General features: G+C 37.5%; 1 protein-coding gene across 8 annotated transcripts in view; it reads right to left on the bottom strand.

Moving 5' to 3' along the window:
* STXBP5L (syntaxin binding protein 5L) overlaps positions 1 to 23,391 on the bottom strand; it is a 507,233-nt gene that overhangs the window by 6,088 nt on the left and 477,754 nt on the right. For all 8 annotated transcript variants that reach the window (XM_003825169.4, XM_008950467.3, XM_003825168.4 and 5 more), the window contains 4 exons: positions 11,048 to 11,408; positions 5,320 to 5,485; positions 2,676 to 2,787; positions 117 to 337 (listed from right to left, as the gene is read on the bottom strand). In XM_003825169.4, the coding sequence (XP_003825217.1) occupies positions 117 to 337; positions 2,676 to 2,787; positions 5,320 to 5,485; positions 11,048 to 11,408 (860 nt within the window). The remainder of the gene's footprint in view (positions 1 to 116; positions 338 to 2,675; positions 2,788 to 5,319; positions 5,486 to 11,047; positions 11,409 to 23,391) is intronic.

Genomic DNA, 23,391 nt, shown 5'->3' with positions numbered 1-23,391 from the left:
CCTGATTCTCATACAGGATTACTTATGTGGATCTCTGTTTAAGCTTTCTTGTGCAGATCCTAAATGTTTAAAGTTACTCCTGTATGAAGATGTCTGTATTTACTTAGGCAGTTTACCTCATGTGCATGTTTGGAAAATGCTTCTGCACTGGTCATCATGCCTGCAGTTTTCTCTTCCAGCTCTCCTAGCCTCTGTCCTCTTTCATCAAGTGCAATCCGTGCACGGGTCAGCTCTCCCATCACCCCTCCAGCAGCGCCTTTCATCCCTTCTATACTACCTGGTCCAGGAATGTGTTGCGCAAGGCTGCGGGATGCTTTTCCTGCCGAAGCTTCCCCAACTGAGAATATACGCAATAGCAGTTTAAAACATTTTGTCAGTAATTCAAACAGTCAAGCTTGTCACCAAGACAAAGTACTAGTATTACATTCTACTGTCATAATTCTCATTAAAAGAGAATCTTATTTGGTCCAGTCATATATGTATTTGGAGATGTTAGCACTTAAGAAAAATGCTAAGAAAGAGACTGTGAGATATATTGTTATCATAGGCCTTTTGTATGTGTGTGTGTTCCATACAATATGGCATAATTGCATTTCTTGATGCTGAATTGGAATATTCAAATATGTGACTTCATATTTAACCCATATTAATGTTTGTTCCAAGCTTAGGCCTGATCATTTGCTTAAATTTCTGCCTGAGTTTTTATTTCAGCCTTCTTGGTTCACCTTCATGTATAAAGCCTTTGTAGGCCTCAGGTTCTCTTTCTCTCTCTTTCTGTCTCTCTCTCTCTGTAAATACTGAAAAATGGGGTATATGAATATATGAATGATGGTTCTGTGTGTTAAAAAATTGATTTATAAAACAAACATAACATTTACCCATGTAAGTTACATATGTTAAAAATCTGTGGCTGGGCACGGTGGCTCACGCCTGTAATCCCAACACTTTGGGAGGCTGAAGTGGGCAGATCACCTGAGGTCAGGAGTTCCAGACCAGCCTGGCCAACATGGTGAAACCCTGTCTCTACCAAAAGTACAAAATTAGCCGGGAGTGGTGACATGTGCCTGTAGTCCCAGCTACTCGGGAGGCTGAGGCACGAGAATCTCTTGAACCAGGGAGGTGAATGTTGCAGTGGGCTATGATTGTGCCACTTTACTCTAAAGCCTGGGCAGCCAAGTGAGATTCTTTTTTTATTTTTATTTTTAAGGAAAAAAAACAGCTATTTTGGCAGAAATTTAGTTAGAATTCCCAAGGATGTAATATTGGAATGGATTCTAGATTTTTTTAAAATAAGAGTGGATGGAATCTAATTTTTTTAAAATAATAGCCTTATTGAGATATAATTCACATAACATTTATCCATTTAAAGTGCAAAATTCACTTGTTTTTAGTGTATTCACAAAGTTGTACGACCATCACCACTATCTGATTGCAGAACGTATACATAACTCCAAAAAGAAACTCCATGCTCATTGGTAGTCTCTCCCTGTTCCTTCTGTGCCTCAGCCCCTGGCAATCATTAATCTACTTTCAGTCTTTCTGAATTTGCCCATTCTAGACCTTTTATATAAATGGAATCATACAATATGTGGCCTTTTTTTTTGTCTGGCTTCTTTCACTTAGCAAGATGTTTTCAAGGTTTATCCATGTTGTACCATGTATCAGTACGTCATTCCTTTTCATGGCCAAATAATATTCTATTGTATGAAGGAACCTAGATGTTTTTGCATAAAGGTTCCAGAGAAAGAGAATTTTGATCTATAGGACCAAATGATGGTAGGATATTCTGGAAAATATATTCATACCTTCTCTCTGAAAATTTTCCCTAGTATCTTCCTATTATTTAAAAATCTACCAGTGAGGCTGGGTGTGGTGGCTCATGCCTGTAATTCCAGCACTTTGGGAGGGTGAGGTGGGCAGATCACCTGAGATCAGGAGTCCAAGACCAACCTAGCCAACATAGCAAAACCTCATCTCTACTAAAAATGCAAAAATTAGCCAGGCATGGTGGGCGCCTATAATCCCAGCTACTTGGGAGGCTGAGGCAGGAGAATCGCTTGAACCCGGGAGGCAGAGGTTTCAGTGAGTCTAGATCAGGCCACTGCACTCCAGCCTGGGCAACAGAGCAAGACTCTGTCTCAAATAAGTAAGTAAATAAATAAATAAGTAAAAATCTACCAGTGAGACTTTGATAAACAATAATACTTTTTGATTTTGTTTATCAAAGTCTCACTGGTAGATTTTTAAAGTAATTTATTCTGTAGGATTTATAAATCTTACATTCTGAATAAGGAATCTGTTTTCCAGCAGTGATTAAAGTCAAGCAGATTCAAAAATCTTTTTTCCAGACTTTTTTGAATACCTTCACATTGCCATGCAGGTATGATCTACTTGCAAATGAGATATTTATTAGCTTGCTCATTATTTGTATGAATTATATGTATCATTTTTGTTAAACAATTTCCTAATATGAAGTGACCACTTTCCATGTTTGGTAAACGGAAATGATTTTTATGGTACAGAAGGAAACAAATATTCAAACTTTAAGATAGATGCAAAAAATACATAGTCTAGAATTTGAGATCACATATTACATTAAGTTACACACACAAATACACATACACAGAAACGTCTTCTATTTTGCAATACATTTCTATAATCAGGAATTTACTCACAGAGCTCTTCTCTGTCAAATGTTTGTCCGCTTCCACCAAACAGTCCCTTGAGAAAGCCTCTGTTTTGAGCTTCTGGTGTCTCTATGGGAGTAAACAAATCTCCTAGCATGTCCTGTATCAAATTCAAAGAAAAAAGCATTAGAACAACTAAAAAATCAATTAATATACAAAAAGGTAACACTGTGATATATTAGGACACATCATGAAAAAACAGTCTGCTTTTCATATATTTTCATGGTGATTTTTGCTGTGCTCACAGTTCTCCCTCTGGCATTTCTTTTGTTCCTCCCCTTCTGTAGTAACAAACATTCTAAAATTTTCCTTTATCCTCTTCTCTTCTTCCTTCCATCAAAGCATGGGAAGCTAATATAGCTACCCTAGGATTAATTTCCATCTGTGCTCAATAATTACCACTAGACTTCTGATCCTTTTTCAGTCACTATAGCTTCTTTTTTATCCTGGTACCCTTCCCTGAACCAAGCATAGACTGCCCTATGAAATAGGACAGCTTTGGTGGTATGTGGAAGGTTGGATCTATTTTTGTAGGAGTACAAAACTATAAAATGATTAAAGATAATTTAAACGAGTCAAAATAGGCAGCTACTGTATAGGGTGAAGTACATTTGTTTTCAATATTTGGTGAGCTTTACAATGACTAGAGAAATGCTTGTTAGAAATGCAGATATCCAGGCTGCATTCCACATATATGAAATCAGACTCTACATAGATGTACTCTCGTTATCTACATTTTTACCAGACCTTGCTCCCCAGCTCTTTCTAAAGCAGACCAAAGTTGAAGAACCATCAGTGTGGAGAAAGGAACTTAGACTGAGTCAGGAGATCTGTGACCTAATATTGGTTTCCTATGAACTTCCAGTATGATTTTAACTGCATCATCTCCCTTTACCTCTACTGAGACCTGTGCTCTTCCTCCTGAAGCCCTTCTCTTTGGAAATGGCAACATCATCTATTTGGTTCCCCAAGCCAGAAACCGAGAAATGACTAATTCCTTCCTTTCCACTCCTATTATCTAATAACCCTAAATCCAGTTGATTACACTTTATGGCTATTGAATCTGCTAACTTTTCTCCATCCTTATGCTTCCTGAAAACCAACTGCCATACTATAACCAGAATATTTATTTTAATAAACAAATCTGCTAAAACTTTTTAATGACCACTGCCCTTGGGATAAATGCTATAATAGATTCCTTAGGTAGCTTACAAGGGGCTGCAAGATCTACTCGACTAATTCTCCAGCACAACACCTCCACTCCCAATTCTGCACTTTCTTGGCAGTTTCCTTAGCCCTGAGGCTTTTGCATGCCACTACTTCTGTCTAAAGTATCTTACCTTTTTCATGCCCAACCATTCAGTCAACTGGATAACTCCTGTTTACCATTTGGAAGTCAGTTGTGCCCATAATCCTTCTCTAAGTTCTTTTGATTAAGGGACACACAAAATAAATATATATCCAGTGGGTTAGAATTGGGCATTTGTCTCTGATTGTAGCCGTAGGCATAGACTAGAAACAGGATAGCTGTAAAAGTTTAACCTTAAGTGAGGGTGGTCACAAAATTTTTAAAAAGCATGTTAGAGAGTCAACGGGTTAAACCACCTCCCTTCTGCTCCATCAACCCAGGTGTCCTTCTTATATGTCTCCCCAGTACTGGCACAGCCATATACAGCAGTTTCCACAGAGTAGTGTGATTGTGTTTACTTCTGTCTCTCCACACTAGCAGGCAGGGACTTGTATCTTATTTATTAGCATGTTCCTAGAGTCTAGCCAAGTATTAGGCATATAGAAAAAACTCAATAATTATCTGTAGAATGACAATGGTGATGATAGTAATATTTATTATTATTTATTTAAAAACCATACTATATTCCAGGCACTGAGCTCAGTCTTTTATATGAATTCTTACTAAATTCTGACAACAGTGCTCCAAAGTAGAGTGTACAGATAGGTTAAGTAAAATGCCCAAAGTCACACAAATGGAGGAGCCAAAATACAACTCGAATAGTTCAGAGCTTATGCTCTTAACCCCTGTATTATAATAAATATGTTTTAGTTTTCTTATTTGTAAAATGAGGGGGGGTTAACTAGTTAAATGTCCAAGATGCTTTTAAAAAATGTTGTGACCATTCTTACAGAAGGTTAGACATTTATATCTATCCTGTTTCTAGGCTATGCTTACTGCTACAATAAAAGACAAATGCTCAGTTCTAACCCATAGGATATATGTTTATTTTGTGTGTCCCTTAATCACAAGGTTTCTTCAAGAGTTCTTGAACTCCTTGAATGGTATGGAAATTTTTGTGTTTACATACATATTTTCCACCCTGAGGGGAGAGTTTATAATCTTTTATAAGATTCTCCATAGGCAAAAACAATAAAATAAACAAAAAGATTAGCTATTAATATGAATGATCTTTCCATTGTCTCCCTCTTTCTTATTATTTCTGTGCAATACCTAGAACTATACTAGAAGTTGGTAGGCTCAAAATGAAGAATATATATTCAAAACATGTTATTGGAAGGGCATATTTATTGTCTGACCTAATAATATTTTTGTTTTTAGACATCTTTCTCATTCTCTCAACCATGTCCAATGTCTTTTTCATAAATGTAACTCCTGACCTACCTGTAGATTATCACACATTTCTTGGCTGTATGTTAACCGCTGAATTTCAGTAGGAGAGACGAGGTATAATGCCTGTCCTTCATTGGTAAAACAAAATGTTCGTGCTATCCTCATGTCTGTCAGTGGCAAATAATTAACATCCAACATTGGGCGAAGACTAGGTAGGCTGAATGGAAAAAAGTAAATCCATATATCATATGCAGGTTGTTAGAAGCAGATATTTACATAAAAACAGTAATTTTTATTCTAGTATTTTATGGTTGTTTCTTTTTATTTTTTTATTTTTATATTTTTTGGAGACAGAGTCTTGCTCTGTCACCCAAGCTGGAGTGCAGTGGAGTTAGCTCACTGCAATCTTGCCTTCCAGGTTCAAGTGATTCTCACGCCTCAGCCTCCTGAGTAGCTGGAACTACAGGTGTGCACCACCCCCCTGGCTAATTTTTGTATTTTTAGTAGAGACAGGGTTTTGCCATGTTGGCCAGGCTTGAGCCACCATACCCGGCCTGGTTGTTTCTTCTTATCTTCAAGGCTCAGTGGTAATAAACTAGACTTTCTTTTTTTCTTTTTCTTTTGTTTTTTTTTTTTTTTTTTGGAGGGAGAAACAACTTTATTTTCATCAGAAATAGTAATGTTTACAAATTTGTTTATAGTAGTTTGTAAACTATTATCAGAAATGCTAATGTCAATAAACCACTTAAACTTTAAGAGATAATTGGGAACTATGATGAGGGTGATAATAAAAGGAGAAATCTTACAAAAATTAACCTGGATGTTAGGCTTGCTCTAAGATTAAGTCACTAGGGAAACAGATTCAGTATTATCCAATGGCTTAACCTTCCTTCCTTCCTTTTGTTCCCTTTTTGGTGGTGGCTGGGTTACAAAGAGTAGTGTCTTCTGCCCTGAAGGTAGCAGTAGTATGGTGGGTGCCTAGAGGTCAATTATTGGTTTAGAAGAGATTCAGGCTCTTAACTTCTACATGTGCTTCCCAGGAGGGGGAACACTTTCTTTCTCAGCCCTGTGTGAGGACCATGTTAGCCCAGAAAGTGTTCTCAGACCACTGGGTGCCCATTCTCAGTGTTAGAAACAGGAAGACCTTGGTTTCCTGGCAGAAATGGATCCTACAGTTTTCTCTCCATCAAACTGTAAGTCACAGTAAGACAGGACTCTGAAGTCACAGGCACAGCCAGGAGAGGTCAGCATCCTTATGCTGACTCCTGTTCCTGGACATGGGTCTTAAGATCCAATAAACTAGACTTTCATATAAAATCATATAAATAAAAATCACAGGCACAGTTCTTTTAATTCACATAGATGCTTATCAAATGTTCTTGATGGATTAAATGCAGTGGCCAGCAATTTCAGGGGCACTTTTTGTAGCACTTCACATGTTCCTACAATGACTTACAGCCTTTGGCTATGTCAGAAACACCACAGCTAGAAAGTGTCTGACTGCATACTTGGTCTATTGTCTTTCTTTAAGGCAAAACTGACAGAGATGTGTTGTGGGTCCAGTTCACTGTGCCTGGAAATGAAGTGGCTTTGTTCCCCATTCCTTTACTCACTCTATACACAGGAAATGAAAATTACCCATAACTTAGGGCAACTGCACTGGAGGCATGACTAATAAGTAAATATGGCCAAGACTGTAAGGGAATGAGAATAAGTTATAAATAATAGATCAGAATTTGCACATCCAAATGAATACCATCTGAATTGTCTTACCCCATGGCTATATGCTTATCCTAATGTAGCAGATAATTTTGCTAAAATATTCATCAGAATGTCCTTTTGGATACTGTTTTTCGAGCCAGTTTTACAAACCACTGAAGAAAACCAGTCTCATTGCCTTTTAATCAGTCCTTTAATGCCAAAAGGGAAAAGGTAAACTTGTAATTAAATTTTGAAACCATTATACTGATTCTAAGTGTGCACAATGATTTTACATTGTCCTAGATCATAAAACCAGCACCTTGAAAAAAATACTGATTTCCTTTATCAAAGTGGTTTGTAACTATACTTTGAGACCTGGAAATTTACTATGTAAAATGGGACCTGAAATTTGTGCTATTGGACTAAGCACTGTGCTGTCCAATATGGTAGCCAGTAACCACATGTAGCTATTGAGCAGTTGATACGTGGCTCGTCTGAATTGAGATGTGCTGTAAACATAAATTACACACTGGATTCAAAAGCTTCATTGATGAAAGAATTACCTAATATCTTAAAAAGATATTAAAAGATGATCTGTTATAGCACTTCTGGTAACTAAGCTCCTTAAGATGTGAGTCCAAACCAATGCCAGTTAAACAGATTTCCATGACAGATTCAGTCAGATTAAAGGGTGGAGTTGAGGAAGAGGTTCCAACTGACTTTTCTGATGTGCTACATTGTCTATATTGTGTAATAACAAGTAAGCCAAGAAAAGAAAATTAAAGAGGTGTAGTCACTTCAGGTAGGAAAAGAGAAAGAGCAAGTCAGTTGCTAACTGCTAGGAAACAATTGCTCTTATAACAGAAGAAAAAAGACTTTCTTCTATGCAGGACACTTTAATAAAGAAATAGTGTCAGGTAACTAAAGGTGGATCTCACAAAAAGTGTCTCTTACAGCCAAGTTTGAGAATTCATACAAAGATAAGCCTCTTCTATTTCTCCTCTCTACTCTCAAACTTGCTTTTCTGGGTCTGGGTACTTAGGATCTAAGTAACCACTGGCTAGCTACCTGATATCTATCAGAAACCCAGGACTTGAGAAGACTGGGCTCAGGCGAGTTACCTTCTGATAGGGTCTGGAAAGATCCTGGGAATATACTCAGTATGGGAAAACGAATGAGGCCAGGTGCATACTAATTTGTAGGATTCATTTCTTTAAACCATAGAGCAGAGTACATACCATTGTTTCCTAGCTATACTTTATGTATATGTATTATTAAAATCATATCAAAATTATTTCCTTTTCAGATATTTTTGAGGATCCTCAGGAACACATAAAGAATTTCTACTATGACACAATATCAAAGTAACCATTATCATGTCAAGCAGCTTTTATAAAGGACAGAGGAAGACAGATACCATTTATCAATGACTCAATGTATGTGTGTGAGAGATACACACATTTACACACATACACAAATAGACCTTTTTTCCCCCCCAAATCTGAGGCATGTATGGGAGTTAAATCATTTTCAAACAAGATTGAAATGACCTTATCAGAAATTTCTAAAAACAGTTTGAGAAAGGGGGAACTAGATAGAAAAGAATCAGAAATATATGAGAGAATGAACAGACCATAAAATGATTATTTTTATTCAAAATTTTCTCCTTTACTACTTTCCCTTGGCCTACAAATCTGCTCATATTTTCCCTATTTAAAAAAAAAACACTCTCAAAACCTAGTTTCACTCTTAAGCGACTTTCCTGTCTCATCTCTCTTTTAACCACAAAATTTCCTAAAAGAATAATCAATACCAGGGGAAAAGGGCCCATAAATATTTATGATAGTAAATATTTTAGGCTCTCTAGGCTATATAGTCTCTGTTGCAACTATTCAACTCTGCCCTGTAGTGCAAAAGCAGCCATAGTCAATATACAGAAACATGGGTGTGGCTGTGTTCCAAAACCTTTATTTATGGTCATTGACATTTAAAATTAGTATAATTTTCACATATCATGAAATATTCTTCTCTTTGAGTTTTTTCAACCATTAAATATGTAAAAACCATTCTTAATGCTTGCAGGCTGTACAAAATCAGATAGGGGAATGGAGGTTGATTTTGTTTTGGATATTAATTTGCCAAACCCTGATCTACACCACTGCCTCTTTTCTTGTCTCCTTGAAAATTAGCTTTTGTTTCCACCATTCTGCTAAGATTTGCTTTCTCAAAGATCATTAATATCCCACCAGTTGTGAGATCTACTGTTTTTTTCTTGTACCCAAATTCTTTGACCTCTCTGCTATATTTTACTACCTCTTGACAACCTCTTTTGTTTTAATATTCTTCTCTTTTTATTTAATGAAGTTATACAATTCTGGTCCTTTCCTATCTTTCTAATAACTTCTCAATCTCCTTTGCTGCATCTTCTTCTTTCTTTCACTACATAAACGTAGAATACCCCCAAGTTTCTATCCTCAGCTCAGTCAGTTTCTTGTTTCTTTTTATGCTATCTTTTTTATTATCTCATTTGCTGACATAACTTTTACTGATGCATTTACATAGATGACTTCCAAAGCTGGACCTTCCACATATATTTTTCTAAGAGTGCAAATCTTAAATTTATTGCTAAACCTCTGCTGGATGGCTTATAACACCTAAAATTTCAAATATTTATTCTCAATTTATTATTAAATTTCTCTTTATTGGCTTTTTCAAATCCTTCTGACTTTCCTATATGCTAATAACATAACCGTTATCTAAGTTCAAAAAAATTTTTAACCTTTAAACTCTCTTCTAACCTCGAGATTTAACAACCTCCATTACTGTTCACAACCAATCAGCTTTGCATTCAATAAGTTTCCCTTACACCTGTTTCCTCGTTGCCTTCAATACAGACACCACTTCAGTTCAAAAGCCTATCTCAACTTCTCCCTCCCTGTGTATGTCCTAACACATGGCTAGAGAAGGTTAATTACCTGCTTAAAACCCCATTTCCTATTAATTGATAAATGTCAAACTCAGCCTGACATTCAAGGTCCTCAACAATTTGCTTCAAACTACCTCTCCATGTTACTGTCCTCCCAACAACTCTTCTTTTATAATACGTGTTCAACTATGCTGTGACTTTGAACTCTGGGAACTTAGTTTGTGGCCAGAAAATTCAATCCCATATTTCCTCTGTTGGAATTTATATTTTCTTTTTGTTATAATGTCTGTGTATCTATCTTATCTCCCAAGTTAGACAGTGAGTTTCTTAAGGGTTAGGACCATGTTCTACTAATTTTTATATCCTTCACAGGCCTAGCACAGTGCTCATCTCAATGATTTTTGGAAATAAGTGAGATATTAAAAAAATGACAGTGACTTCTATATAGTATACGTTTATGAGCTATTTGCTGAATTCATAAAATCATTAGGTAATTATTTTTGTGTCTCGTAAATTTTATTTCATTTCACTAACAGTAGAATGAAATCTCTTGACCAATATTTTATTTTAAAAGTATCTGATAACTTTTAATTATCAGACTGGCCTCACTTTTCCTAGACTTGCAACCTCAGGCAAACTGTGTAACTTTAATTTATTAACACATGTAAAATGGAGGATGCAAATAATAGTTTATTTTCCTATGTCCTAGAGAAGTTCTAAGGATCAAATGAAACTCTGTATGTAAATTTCTTGGGTGAAGTATGAAACACAGGAAAAGTAAAAGTTAACTTCTTTTCCATTTAGCTTATTCATCTTTTATTTCCAGTGCTTAGTGTAGCATCTGGGAGATATGCTCAATAAATATTTGTTGAATGATTGAAAAATCATTCTTTTCTTAGATTCCTTCAAAACAATTAAAAATATATTTCACTCACAATGCCAAGCATTTTCAGCAAAAAAGAAAAACCAAAACAAAACACAAAACCCCCAAACTCTCATCAAATTGTTGAACAATAAAACATCCAGAAACATAATGAAACAATCATCTCAGTTTGCTTCTTGATAACATCTGCACATAACACATATATTTTTTAGGATTGTACCTTGCTGGTATTGTTGTGATTACCAGATAATTTATAAGAAGGCAAGTACCTCATTATCATGATATGTCCGTTAGCACAAAAGCATGCCAAGCAGGCACTGCTACACATGACCACCACATTTGCTTGCAGTATAAAAGATGTCTCCGTGATGTTATGAACATAAAGGCAAGTCTGAGAAGGCAGTGAGAAGACTTTGGCTTGTTTTTCTGAGCAGATTATTGTATACTGATGATCTCCTATTTCTTGGGATGCAGAAGATGAGTTCATTACCACTTTCCTTCTCCAAGATTTTTCATTTTCATCTATGTTGTTTGGATCCCTCCAAACTTCATATGGCGGTTGCATTAATCCACCCATTCGGTCCATACAGGAGAATGTTAGCACAGCTCCTTTCAATGAGAGGAATGTACCTATAAAAACAATTGGACATCACTGACATGTCAAATTCATTCTAAAGCATCTATAGGGAATTAAAGTTTTACATTGTGATAATTTATACCTATAGAGTCATAATATTGCCCTAATGTATATGAATTTGTAGATTTGTGAGCTCATCTGTTATAATAAGTTGGAATCATAGAATGTTAGGTCTAAAAGGAACTTAAGACGTCAACTGGTCAAACCCTCTCATTATATTAAAAAAGAAGAAAAAACAGACCCAGAAAGATTATGAAAGTTGGGCCAGGTCACACAGCAAGTTAGGTCACAGCCTAGATTAGAACTCAGATTTTTCTGATTCCTACCCCACGATTCTTTCATTATACTATATAGTCCCCCTTAAAGACCTTTTATAAAAAAGAAAATTTTAAAAATGTACATATTTTATTTATTGAAATAACTTCAACTGAAAAAATAATCACACAATCTTATTTGATTTTCTTATTTCATAGACTAATTTGCTAGAAAATGCTTGATTTTTCTTCAAAATCAAACAAGAAGAAATTTCAATATCTGGAATTCATGGTGGCAATTTTAGTTGTATGAAAAAGACAAAACAATTACCTTCAGCTCTTAGGTAGGCTTTTGCATCTTTACACAGAAAGGGGTTTTACTCACCTGGATTCTCCAAGGTTGACAATGTATGCCAGATTATTGCCTATAGGTGATTTTCACCAGTCTTGGAGGACAATATACTATAAAGCTTAGGAGGTAGTTTGGGCTCTATTGATCTTTGGATATTTCCAGAATCTTCCCTAAGCAGTACCCTATTAGCCCTTTCTTTCCTTTGTCCTTTTACATCATGCAGAGAAAGTATGTTAGCTTAGACTGATAATGTCTCAAGGGTGTACATGTGACAGAGACTTGAAAAGGGAAGGGTGACAGATAAAAATATATTCATTTAGAAAGTACTTACAAAGTCCTTAAAATTTATCAAATTGAAAAGAGTATATTGGGATGATCTAATATCTTAGTTGTGTTTTTAAATCCACTTCAAAACTAAGAAATCTATAAATGTATATAAGGGTAACGGCAGAGGCTAGGGGAGTAGAGGTTTAGGTGCTGCAGTTTAAGGGTTAAGGGATAAAAGAACATCTCTCCCAATCTCCCATGAAGGAAAAATGCCAAAAGCTATGAAGAATGATTTAATTAAAATTAACCTAGGATTGATCCTGCTGTTCAGTAAAACCACATTTTCCTAACTACCTGCCATAGAAAGACTTTTCTAAATATATCTTTTCATCCTTGATTTAGAGATGGCTGACAGTAGGTTAAAAAGACAAGAAATCCACATTTTGAAAGCCATTTTACTTATACTCATTGCATACAATCTGTCAGCATCAAGATGAATTTCTCAATAAGCTGCCCTTGCCAAAACAGCTGCTTTGTTTCTTAATTTTTAGTCATAAATGCTTTGATTATATTCTGTTCATTAGGTTTATACAGGGTTTAAGTTTTCCAAACAATGTATTATTAATCATTTAGAATTCTTTCTTTAATCTTTTCCAACTGGAAAAAACTCAAGTAAATCTAAATTATAAGCAGCTACTACTTCAGAAATACACTTACAAAGTATGCTTAAACTTATGGGCTTCAATAATAAGATCTTAATTAATTAGGACTTTCCTCTTAAAGAAGAACTCACTGGCTAGGAGTGTACTTTACTCCAGCTTTCCCAAATAACCAGCCTTGCTGACTACAACCTTCATTCAATCAATACATACAGTATCAAGTACATTCTATGTGCTCTAGGCTCTATTTTAGTCATAGTCAATATAGTAGTGAATAAAACAGACAAAAGTCCCTGCCTTCATAAAACTTACTTTCTATGGTAGAGATAGATAATATGTCTGATAAATAAGTAATCATATGGGATATTAGATAGTAATGAGTACTAAGGAAAAAATTAAAGCAGAAAAGAAGATAGGAATTCTTGAAAAAAGGTAGATAAATTTTAAATAGTGTTATAGACTGAATGTTTGCATCCCCTGCCAACCTCTTGTAAAAAAAATCATGTTAAAGCCCCAACCCCCACTATGGATCTATTTGAAGAGGGAGCCTTTAAGGAAATAATTAAGATTAAATGAGATCATAAGGGTATGGCTCTAATCTGATAGAATTAGTGTCCTTTTAAAAAGAGATACCAGAGTACATGCTCTCTCTCTCTCTCCCCCTCCCTATGTGTACACAAAGGAAAGGCCATGTGAGCACACAGCAAGAAGGCAGCCATCTGCAACCCAAAGGAAGAGACCTCACTAGACATCTGCCCTGCTGGCACCTTGAACTTAGAGTTTCAGTCTCCAGAACTGTGAGAAAATAAATTTCTGCTGTTTAAGCCACTGAGTCTGTGGTATTTCATTATGGCAGCCTGAGCAAACTAATAAAGAAGGGAAGGCTTCTTTTCATCATCCTGTGGGAATTAGGGTTCAGGAAACCAGCACAAAATACTGATATTCTATGACTGTTGTGAATAATAAATTATCCTTTGTCCCTGAGCCAGGAGTTTCATGTCTTCTATCAGCATCGAAACTGGCAACCTAACTTTATTAGCTTACAAGTAGAATAAAATCTCAGATTCTTTATAGATCTTGACTTTCTAGAATGCCAAGAAGATTCATAGGAGGTAAGATCAGAGAGATGAAGTAGAGCCACATCATGTTGGTTCTTTCAGGACATGGTAAAGACCTAGACTTTTACTTGGCATGAGATGGAAGGATTTTGAGAATGGAAGTGATGTAATCTAACTTTCATGTAACAGAATCACCCTACCTCCTGGGTGTATCCTAAAGGGAACCAAGGCTGGAAGCAGGGAGAGCAGTGAAGAGGTTAGTGTATTAGTGTGCGTGAAAAATGGATAGAGGCTTGGTTGAACTGTGTGGTAATAGTACAGATGGTGAGCAATGTCAGAATCTGAGTGTATTGTAAAGGTTGTGCCAGCAGGATTTGTTAACAAATTGGATTTAGGGTATGAAAGAAATATGGGGGTCAAGGGTGATTCCAGTGTTTTTGACCTGAGAAACTGGAAGAATGGAATTGTCATTAATAGATGTAGAAAAGTGTGAGAGGAATACCAGGAGCTCAGGTTTGAACATGTTAAGTTTGGGATACTTACTAAACATCCAAATGGATATCAAATAGCTGGATATATGTTAGGAATTTGTGGAGAGGTCCAGACTATAAATATAAATGTATGATCCATCAGACATTTAAAGGCATGAAGCTGGCTGAATTCATCTAGTGCTTCAATATAAAGAGAAAAGTTTCAAAGAATCAGTCTTGGGGCATTCTGGTTTAAGTCCACTGAAATGGAGGAGGAACAAGCTAAAGAGATTGAGAAGGAATAGCTAGAAGGTAGGAAGAAAATCAGGTGAAAATAGCACTCTAGAATTTGAAGTGTTTTAAGGTAGGAATGGTAGCCTGTGTAATACGTTGCTGATATGTCAAATAAGATGTTTCCTGAGAAATGACCAAGAATTCCTATCTCCTTTTCTGCTCTAATTTTTTCCTTAGTACTTATTAGTGTCTAATATCCCATAGAATTACTTATTTATCACACATATTATCTATCTCTACCATAGAAAGTAAGTTTTATGAAGGCAAAGACTTTTGTCTGTTTTATTCACTACTATATTGCCCATGACTAAAACAGCCTAGAATCCATTGTTTCTCTTTTTTAATGGAAGATATAACAATATATTTATATAATGATTCAGTAGAAAGAAAAACATTTATTATAAAGGAAACAAAGGAAAAATTGCTGGATTGACTTTCTTAAGTAGGTGAAAGCAGGTAAAGTCTAGTATATAAGTGGAGTCTAGTGTACAAACAGAGTCTAGAGTATAAGTGGAATATAGTGAATAACTACCACCCAGTTCACACAAGCCTCTATCCATTTTTCATCCAGACTATTATATTAACCTCTTCACTGCTCTCCCTGCTTCCAACCTTGATTCCCTTTAGGATAGGCTAGGAGATAGAATGATTCTGTTAAATGAATCACCTAGTTAGAAGCTTAGTTTAGTAACTGTAACAGGAGAGAATATGCAGGCCATGAAGATACAAGCAGATAGGTTGGTAGATGTGATGATAGCTGTTGAAGTTTTTATCTGATTGTTTCAATTTTCTCAATAAAAGAGGACATATGGTGATTGCTGAGATTGAAGACAGAAAAGCAAGTTTTGGAGATTTAAAGAGACTAGAGAAAATACGTAATTGTTAGCCAGGCATGATGGCATGCCTGTAGTCCCAGCTGCTCAGGTGGCTGAGACGGGAGGATCGTTTGAGTCTAGTAGTTCAGGGCGACAGTGAGCTATGATTGCACCATTGCACTCCAGCCTGGGTGACAGAGTGAGACCTCATCTATACCAAAACAAAACACACACACACAACCAAAAGGATAAACAAGAAAATATGCAATTGTTGTCCAGGAGTGCAGGGGCAAGGACTAGGAAAATATAGTATGATTACCTAGCAGCATAAGAGCCCACTTGAAGTTAGTGATGATTTATGGTAAAATGTGACACTTTAGTGTGGTTATGTATTTTTCTCTAGCCATATTCAGCTACATGGGTCTAGAAATAGGATAGGTAGAGTTGAATTTAACCAGGTTTGAGATTAAGCTGAATAAGTATGACAAAGCAAACAAAGCAAAAAGGAGGCAAGAGAGTTGACAATGCATGAAAGAAAAGCATTATAGAGCTTGACTGTGAAATTTAAGTTAGAAAGGGGGAACATGAAGGGGGTGAATGACAATGAAAATGGTAGGATCAATAGATTAAGGTTCCAGTGAGGCTGAAGAATTATATTAAAGTTGGAGTCTTAAGGAGCCTGAGATATTTGCTTTCTTTTTCCCTTACATACATTGTTTAAGCTTTAATTGTCTCTCAACTTCCACGGAACTTCTCAATTCCTATCTAGAATGTAAGCTCCTTGAGGACAGAAACTTCGTATGACTTCGTCATTACTTTATCTTCAGTGCTTATTATAATATCTGGACATGTCGTGTGCTCAATAAACATTTATTAACTTCCTGACTACTCCAGTTCAGTCTTAATTATGGATTTTTAAACTTCTATTTTATATTATATACTCAAGATCAGCTACACAATTTGTGGGCCTAGCACAAAATGAAAATGCACTAGGCCTACAAATTATGGGGGACTTTTTGTTCAAAAATTGGGAGAAGAGGTACCATTGAAGGTTGAAAATTATAAAGCTTTTTTCTTTCTTCTGTGGTCTATCTCTTTAGTGTTTTTATATTTGCTATTTATGTTCTATGTAAAGGAAAGTTAACTTTTTTTATTATTCATCTTTATAATATTCTATATAAGAACATTTAACCTCTATTTTGTACTGTAGCAAAAACACAATAGCTAGTCTCCAGAGCTATGAAATGATTATCCACAGGGAGTTGGCCAGAAGAGACAAACCAGTCAGTCTCAGGAAGGTTGGAAGGTGGAAGACAGGGTCATTCAAGTCCAGACCAGACCTGAGGGAGCACATTCTTAGGTATGGGGATATCTCTTTCAGCTTGAGAATGCTTGCAAGATGACTGCAGACTTTCACAGGCATCTGAGGGTCTCACCACATGACTTCAGCTACTTAAGTACATTTGAGTCTGATGGCTGCTAAGTTTCTCCTCTTTACAGCAATAAGACCCCATCCTGCCACCTCAAACCATAGAAGAGGGGTGACTCCCAGAAAGTCTTTAAAATTGTTTGCTAGGAAGTGCTAGCTACCTGGAACAGGACTGGTTAAGACTCTCAATCTGAGACATGGCCTCTGGTTGGCTGATCACATGCTAGAGTCACCAAGTACTACCAACTCAGGATAAGGATGGCTGCTTCCATGCCCCAAAATGTCACCAGGCATGTGCCTGACCCTGACCACCTCTATGTATACTCCAGGCCCCAAAAGCAGTGGAAAGTGAAAGTGGAATGCCTCTCTCCCCACAAACTAAGTCATCACCTGGGTGAGAGGTAGGTGGGAGGCAGACTGCTCATGAGCAGAGGCTTCAAGCCCCTGGTGCATGGTCCATTGTCTCATTGGTCTTTACTTACAAAGCATATATCAAAAGATACAATTATTAAGAATTTTAAGACTTTAAGAGCAGAGGGCCTTCTGGGAGCAGAACCCTGTGCATCAGTAGACAAAAGGGACAAGTAAGGTTTCATTTTTGTAGACTCAGCACATCTGGGAACTTGCTAAAAATGCAAATTCTCAGACCCTACCTCAGACCTACTGAATCAGAAACTTTGGGGACAGGGCCCAGTAATCTGTGTTGTAATGAATCCTTCAAGTGATTTTGATGCAGACAAAAGTGATAGGTGTTGGAAACAGGCCCCCCAAAATCTGGCCATAAACTGGCCCCAAAACTAGCCATAAACAAAATCTCTGCAGCACTGTGACATGTTCATGATGGTCGTAACGCCCACGCTGGAAGGTTGTGGGTTTACCAGAATGAGGGCAAGGAACACCTGGCCCTCCCAGGGCCGAAAACTGCTTAAAGGTATTCTTAAGCCACAAACAATAGCATGAGCAATCTGTGCCTTAAGGACATGCTCCTGCTGCTGTTAACTAGCCCAACTTATTCCTTTAATTCAGCCCATCCCTTCATTTCCCATAAGGGATACTTTTAGTTAATTTGATATCTATAGAAACAATGCTAATGACTGGCTTGCTGTTGATAAATATGTGGGTAAATCTCTGTTCAGGGCTCTCAGCTCTGAAGGCTATGAGATCCCTGATTTCCTTCTTCACACCTCTATATTTCTGTGTGTGTGTCTTTAATTCCTCTAGTGCCACTGAGTTAGGGTCTCCCCAACCGAGCTGGTCTCAGCAAGTGGCATCCATCGTGGGGGCTTGAATCCAGGTTGAAGGGTCGCTGGAGCAATGGTTGGAGAACATGAAACTAGCTGGAGGACACCCGAGTACTCTTAAAGCAATCCCCATGGTGAGTAAGAAGGGGAGCTCAGAAGCATCAGGGTAACAATGGGACAAGTGTGGGGTCTGGTTCATTCCACCTTGGAACTTTTTCACACTGATGAGGAGGAGGAAGGAGAGTATAATGAAGTACAGAAGAGGTTACAGACCAGGCTTATTTGCCAGCTAAAACTAAAGTGGAAAAGGAGGGAGAGGTTCATCCCTACCCTTCTGCACACCCTCATTATTATTTTGAAGAAAAAGAGTGGCCTGACCCTCCAGATCTTTCTTTTCCGTAGGACACTGGGTGAAAAGTAGTTGCCCCAGTGTCTGTTCGAGCAGTGCCTCGAGCGACCACTCTTAGTTCTATTCAGGCAGGAATTCAGCAAGCTAGAAGAGAGGGTGATTTAGAGGCTTGGCAGTTCCCTGTTAGAATACAGCCCCCAGATCAGCAGGGAAATATTATAGCTACATTTGAGCCTTTTCCTTTTAAATTCGGGAAAGCACATTTAGTTGATTATATCAAGGCCTGTGATGGTATTGGAGGTAATCTGCATAAAGCTTTGTTGGCACAGGCAATGGCAGGACTGAGAGTGGATAAAGGAAATACTCATTTCCTGGGGCTTGTTTTAACTGTGGGAAGCATGGTCATACTAAAAAAGAATGTAGAAAAAATCAGCAAGTCAGGCTGCCAGATAAGGGAAAAAAGAAAACTGCTGAGCCTGAAATATGTCTAAAATGTAAAAAAGGAAAACATTGGGCTAAGCAGTGTCACTCTAGGTTTGATAAAGATGGGAACCCGATTTCGGGAAAAGCCATGAGGGGCCCATCCTGGGTGCTGTTCTAAACTGGGGCATTTCCAGCTCAGACCATTCCCTCACCCCTGTACAATATCTGTCCCCCGCCACAGCCGGTAGTGCCGCAGTAGATTTATGCTGCACAAAAGCTGTGAGCCTTCTGCCTGGGGAACCCCCACAAAAGGTCCCAACAGGAGTCTGTGGATCCTTGCCAGCGGGGACAATAGGATTACTTTTAGAAAGGTCTAGTGTAAGTTTAAAACGGGTACAAATACATACAGGAGTCATTGACTCAGATTACAATGGGGAAATTCAAATTATTATATCTACTTCTGTTCCCTGGAAGGCAGAGCCAGGAGAGCACATAGCACAGCTCCTGATTGTGCCGTATGTGGGAATTGGAAAAAGTAAAATTAAACGAACAGGAGGATTTGGAAGCACAAATAAACAAGGCAAAGCTGCTTATTGGGTAAATCAAATTACTGATAAACGGCCTACCTGTGAAATAACTATTCAGGGAAAGAAATTTAAAGGTTTGGTAGATACAGGAGTGGACATTTCAATCATTTCTCTACAGCACTGGCCGTCTGCGTGGCCAATTCAACCTGCTCAATTTAACATAGTTGGAGTTGGTAAAGCCCCTGATGTATATCAAAGTAGTTATATTTTGCATTGTGAAGGGCCCAATGGACAACGTGGGACTATTCAACCAATTATAATTTCTGTACCTATAAATTTATGGGGAAGAGATTTATTACAGCAATGGGGAGCACAAGTTCTAATTCCAGAACAATTATATAGCCCTTAAAGTCAACATATAATGCATGAAATGGGGTATGTCCCTGGTATGGGACTAGAAAAAAATTTGCAAGCTTTGAAAGTACCGCTTCAAGTGGAAAGACGATGTTCCCACCAAATATTAGGATATCATTCTTGATGGCGGCCATTCTTAAGCCTCCAGAACCTATACCTTTAAAATGATTAACAGACAAGCCAATTTGGATAGAACAATGGCCGCTAAGTAAAGAGAAACTGGAGGCGTTAGAGGAATTAGTTACTGAACAATTAGAAAATGGGCACATAGCTCCAACATTTTCGCCTTGGAATTCTCCAGTTTTCGTAATTAAGAAAAAATCAGGTAAATGGAGAATGTTAACTGATTTAACAGTCATCAGTTCAGTTATACAACCTATGGGAGCATTACAGCCAGGATTGCCTTCTCCTGCTATAATTCCTAAAAATTGGCCTTTAATAGTCATAGATTTAAAAGACCGTTTCTTTACTATCCCCTTAGCTGAGCAAGACTGTGAACGGTTTGCATTTACAATTCCTGCAGTAAACAACCTGCAGCCTGCTAAGCATTTTCATTGTTTCACAGATGGGTCTAGTAATGGTAAAGCTTCTTATTCTGGATCGAAAAGTAAAGTTTTCCAGACACCCTATACTTCAGCTCAAAAAGCGGAGCTTGTAGCTGTAATTGAGGTATTGACTGCTTTTGCTATGCCTGTTAATGTGATTTCTGATTCTTCATATGTGGTTCATTCCACACAGTTAAATGAAAATGCTCAGTTACAATTTCATACAGATGAACAACCGATGACTTTATTTACCCAATTGCAAACAGCAGTTAGAAGTAGAATGCACCCTTTTTACATCACTCACATTAGGGCTCATATACCTCTTCCAGGACCTTTGACTGAAGGGAATCAAATGGCTGATCGCCTAGTTGCTAATGCAATATCTAATGCTAGACACTTTCACAATTTAACCCATGTTAATGCCTCTGGTCTCAAATGCAGATACAGCATTACCTGGAAAGAAGCTAAAAATATTATCCAGCGATGCCCAACTTACCAAATGGTACATTCTTCATCTTTTACAGGAGGAGTTAATCCTCGAGGATTGGAACCTAACTCTCTTTGGCAAATGGATGTCACACATATTCTCTCGTTTGGGAGACTAGCATATGCACATGTATGTGTGGACACCTTTTTTCACTTTGGGCTACATGCCAATCAGAAGAGTCTTCTGCCTGTGTTAAACATCACCTTTTGCAGTGTTTTGTGGTGATGGGCATTCCAGCCTCTACTAAAACAGATAATGCCCCGGGCTATACTAGCCAAGCTCTAGCTACATTTTTCTCTATGTGGAATATTAAACACGTTGCTGGTATCCCATACAATTCTCAAGGACAAGCCATAATGGAAAGAATGAATCTTTCCTTAAAACAGCAGTTGCAAAAGCAGAAAGGGGGAAATAGAGAATATGGAACACTGCAGATACAACTGAATCTAGCATTATTAACTTTAAATTTTTTGAGCCTGCCCAAAGGCCAGATGTTATCAGCAGCTGAACAGCATCTACAGAAACCAGCTGCAAAGACAGAAGCAGAACAACTGATTTGGTGGGGAGATCTGATAACAAAAAGTTGGGAAATAGGTAAAATAATAACTTGGAGTAGAGGTTATGCTTGTGTTTCTCCAGGCCAAAATCAACAGCCGATTTGGATACCATCAAGACACCTGAAAGTTTTTCATAAGCCAGATGCCGAGGAAGAGATTCTGGGAGGATCCCGAGGACCCCTCGGCTGCAGCCATGTCGAGACTGACGCTGAGGAGGACCCCAACTGTCACAAGCAACACCTGTTGAACACAGCCACCCACCTGGGGACAGATCAAGAAGCTGTCACAGATGGTGGAAGAAAACCTGAGGAAAGTGGGACAACCACTCACAATGAGTAATTTAATGGTAGCTATGATAGCGGTATCACCATTGCTGGGAGTATTCCTTCAACAAGGGCTGACACAGAGAACAATTATACTTATTGGGCATATTTATCAACCTTGGCTGGCAATAATGCCTAGATGTAATCACTCTATGATGCAGTTGCACATGCTTTCTGATCTCAGTATTTATCATAATAAATCTGCTCCTATAATTGAGGCATACCACCCTCAAAAACCTATTTGTAAACAAAATGGAACCTGACCAGAAAAAAATGCAAGAATATTTTATTAATGACTAAAGGTTTAGCAGAAACAATTTAACATATGTATCATACTCATCTGTAAGACTATGCTTTTGGAAAACTCAGCCTTAATTAAAAGTCATAATTTTTAATTTCTTATTTGTTTGAAAAAATTTTCATCATTTTGAATTTATATTTCCACAGTCCAAGATTATTTCTTCTGTTTCAGACTTTTCTTATGTGAAATAGAAGAGTTTTGTTTTGTTTTCCGTTTGGTTTAGCCTGAAAAAAGATGTAAAATTGCAAATACCTCAAAACTACATGCCCAAGTAAGGATGTGTATAATTGACAGTCTTTCAATGTTTGCCAGTCACACATCTAAAGGGTTACTTACTATTTCTGCTCTATTAAGAAAAGAACTGTATATCTAGTTCATTGAATTTTCACAAAGAATGATAATAGATTTTTTTTCATCTGTCTATATAAGAAGGGGCCCTATTCTGGCAAAAGTCTGAATTCATGCCACTAAAAAATGACAAAAGGGTAAATGAAGTTTTGTTTTTGATAATAATACCTGAAGGGAATTTCATTTTTCTTCAGTGAATTTTAAAAATCTAAAAATCCTTTAAAACCCTCAACAGCCTGTAATCCCAGCACTTTGGGAGGCTGAGATGGGTGGATCATGAGGTCAGGAGATCAAGACCATCCTGGCTAACATGTGAAACCCCGTCTCTACTAAAAAATGCAAAAAATTAGCCAGGCGTGGTGGTGGGCGCCTGTAGTCCCAGCTACTCAGGAGGCTGAGGCAGGAGAATGGCCTGAACCCAGGAGGTGGAGCTTGCAGTGAGCTGAGATCGTGGCACTGCACTCCAGCCTGGGCGACAGAGTGAGACACTGTCTCAAAAAAAAAAAAAAAAAAACCCTCAACAAACTAGACATACAAAGAATATGCTTCAAAATAATAAAAGTCATATATGACAAACCCATAGCCAACATCATACTGAACAGGGAAATGTTGAAAGCATTCTCTCTAAAAACTGGAACAAGATAAGGATGTATACTTTCACCACTCCTATGCAAGTCCTAACCAGAGCAATCAGGCAAGAGAAAAAAAAAAGGCATTCAAATTGGAAGAAAGGAAGTCAAATTATTGCTGTTCACTGATTATATGATCTTATAACTAGAAAACCCTAAAGACTCCTTCAAAAGACTCCTAGATTTGATAAATGACCTCAGCAAAGTTTCAGTATATAAAAATCAATGTATAAA

Source organism: Pan paniscus, chromosome 2, assembly GCF_029289425.2.
Source record: "Pan paniscus chromosome 2, NHGRI_mPanPan1-v2.0_pri, whole genome shotgun sequence".
In the NCBI taxonomy this organism is placed as follows: Eukaryota; Metazoa; Chordata; class Mammalia; order Primates; family Hominidae; genus Pan; species Pan paniscus.
Note: the sequence above shows the minus strand (reverse complement) of the source record. Positions and strands in the feature narration are given on the sequence as shown.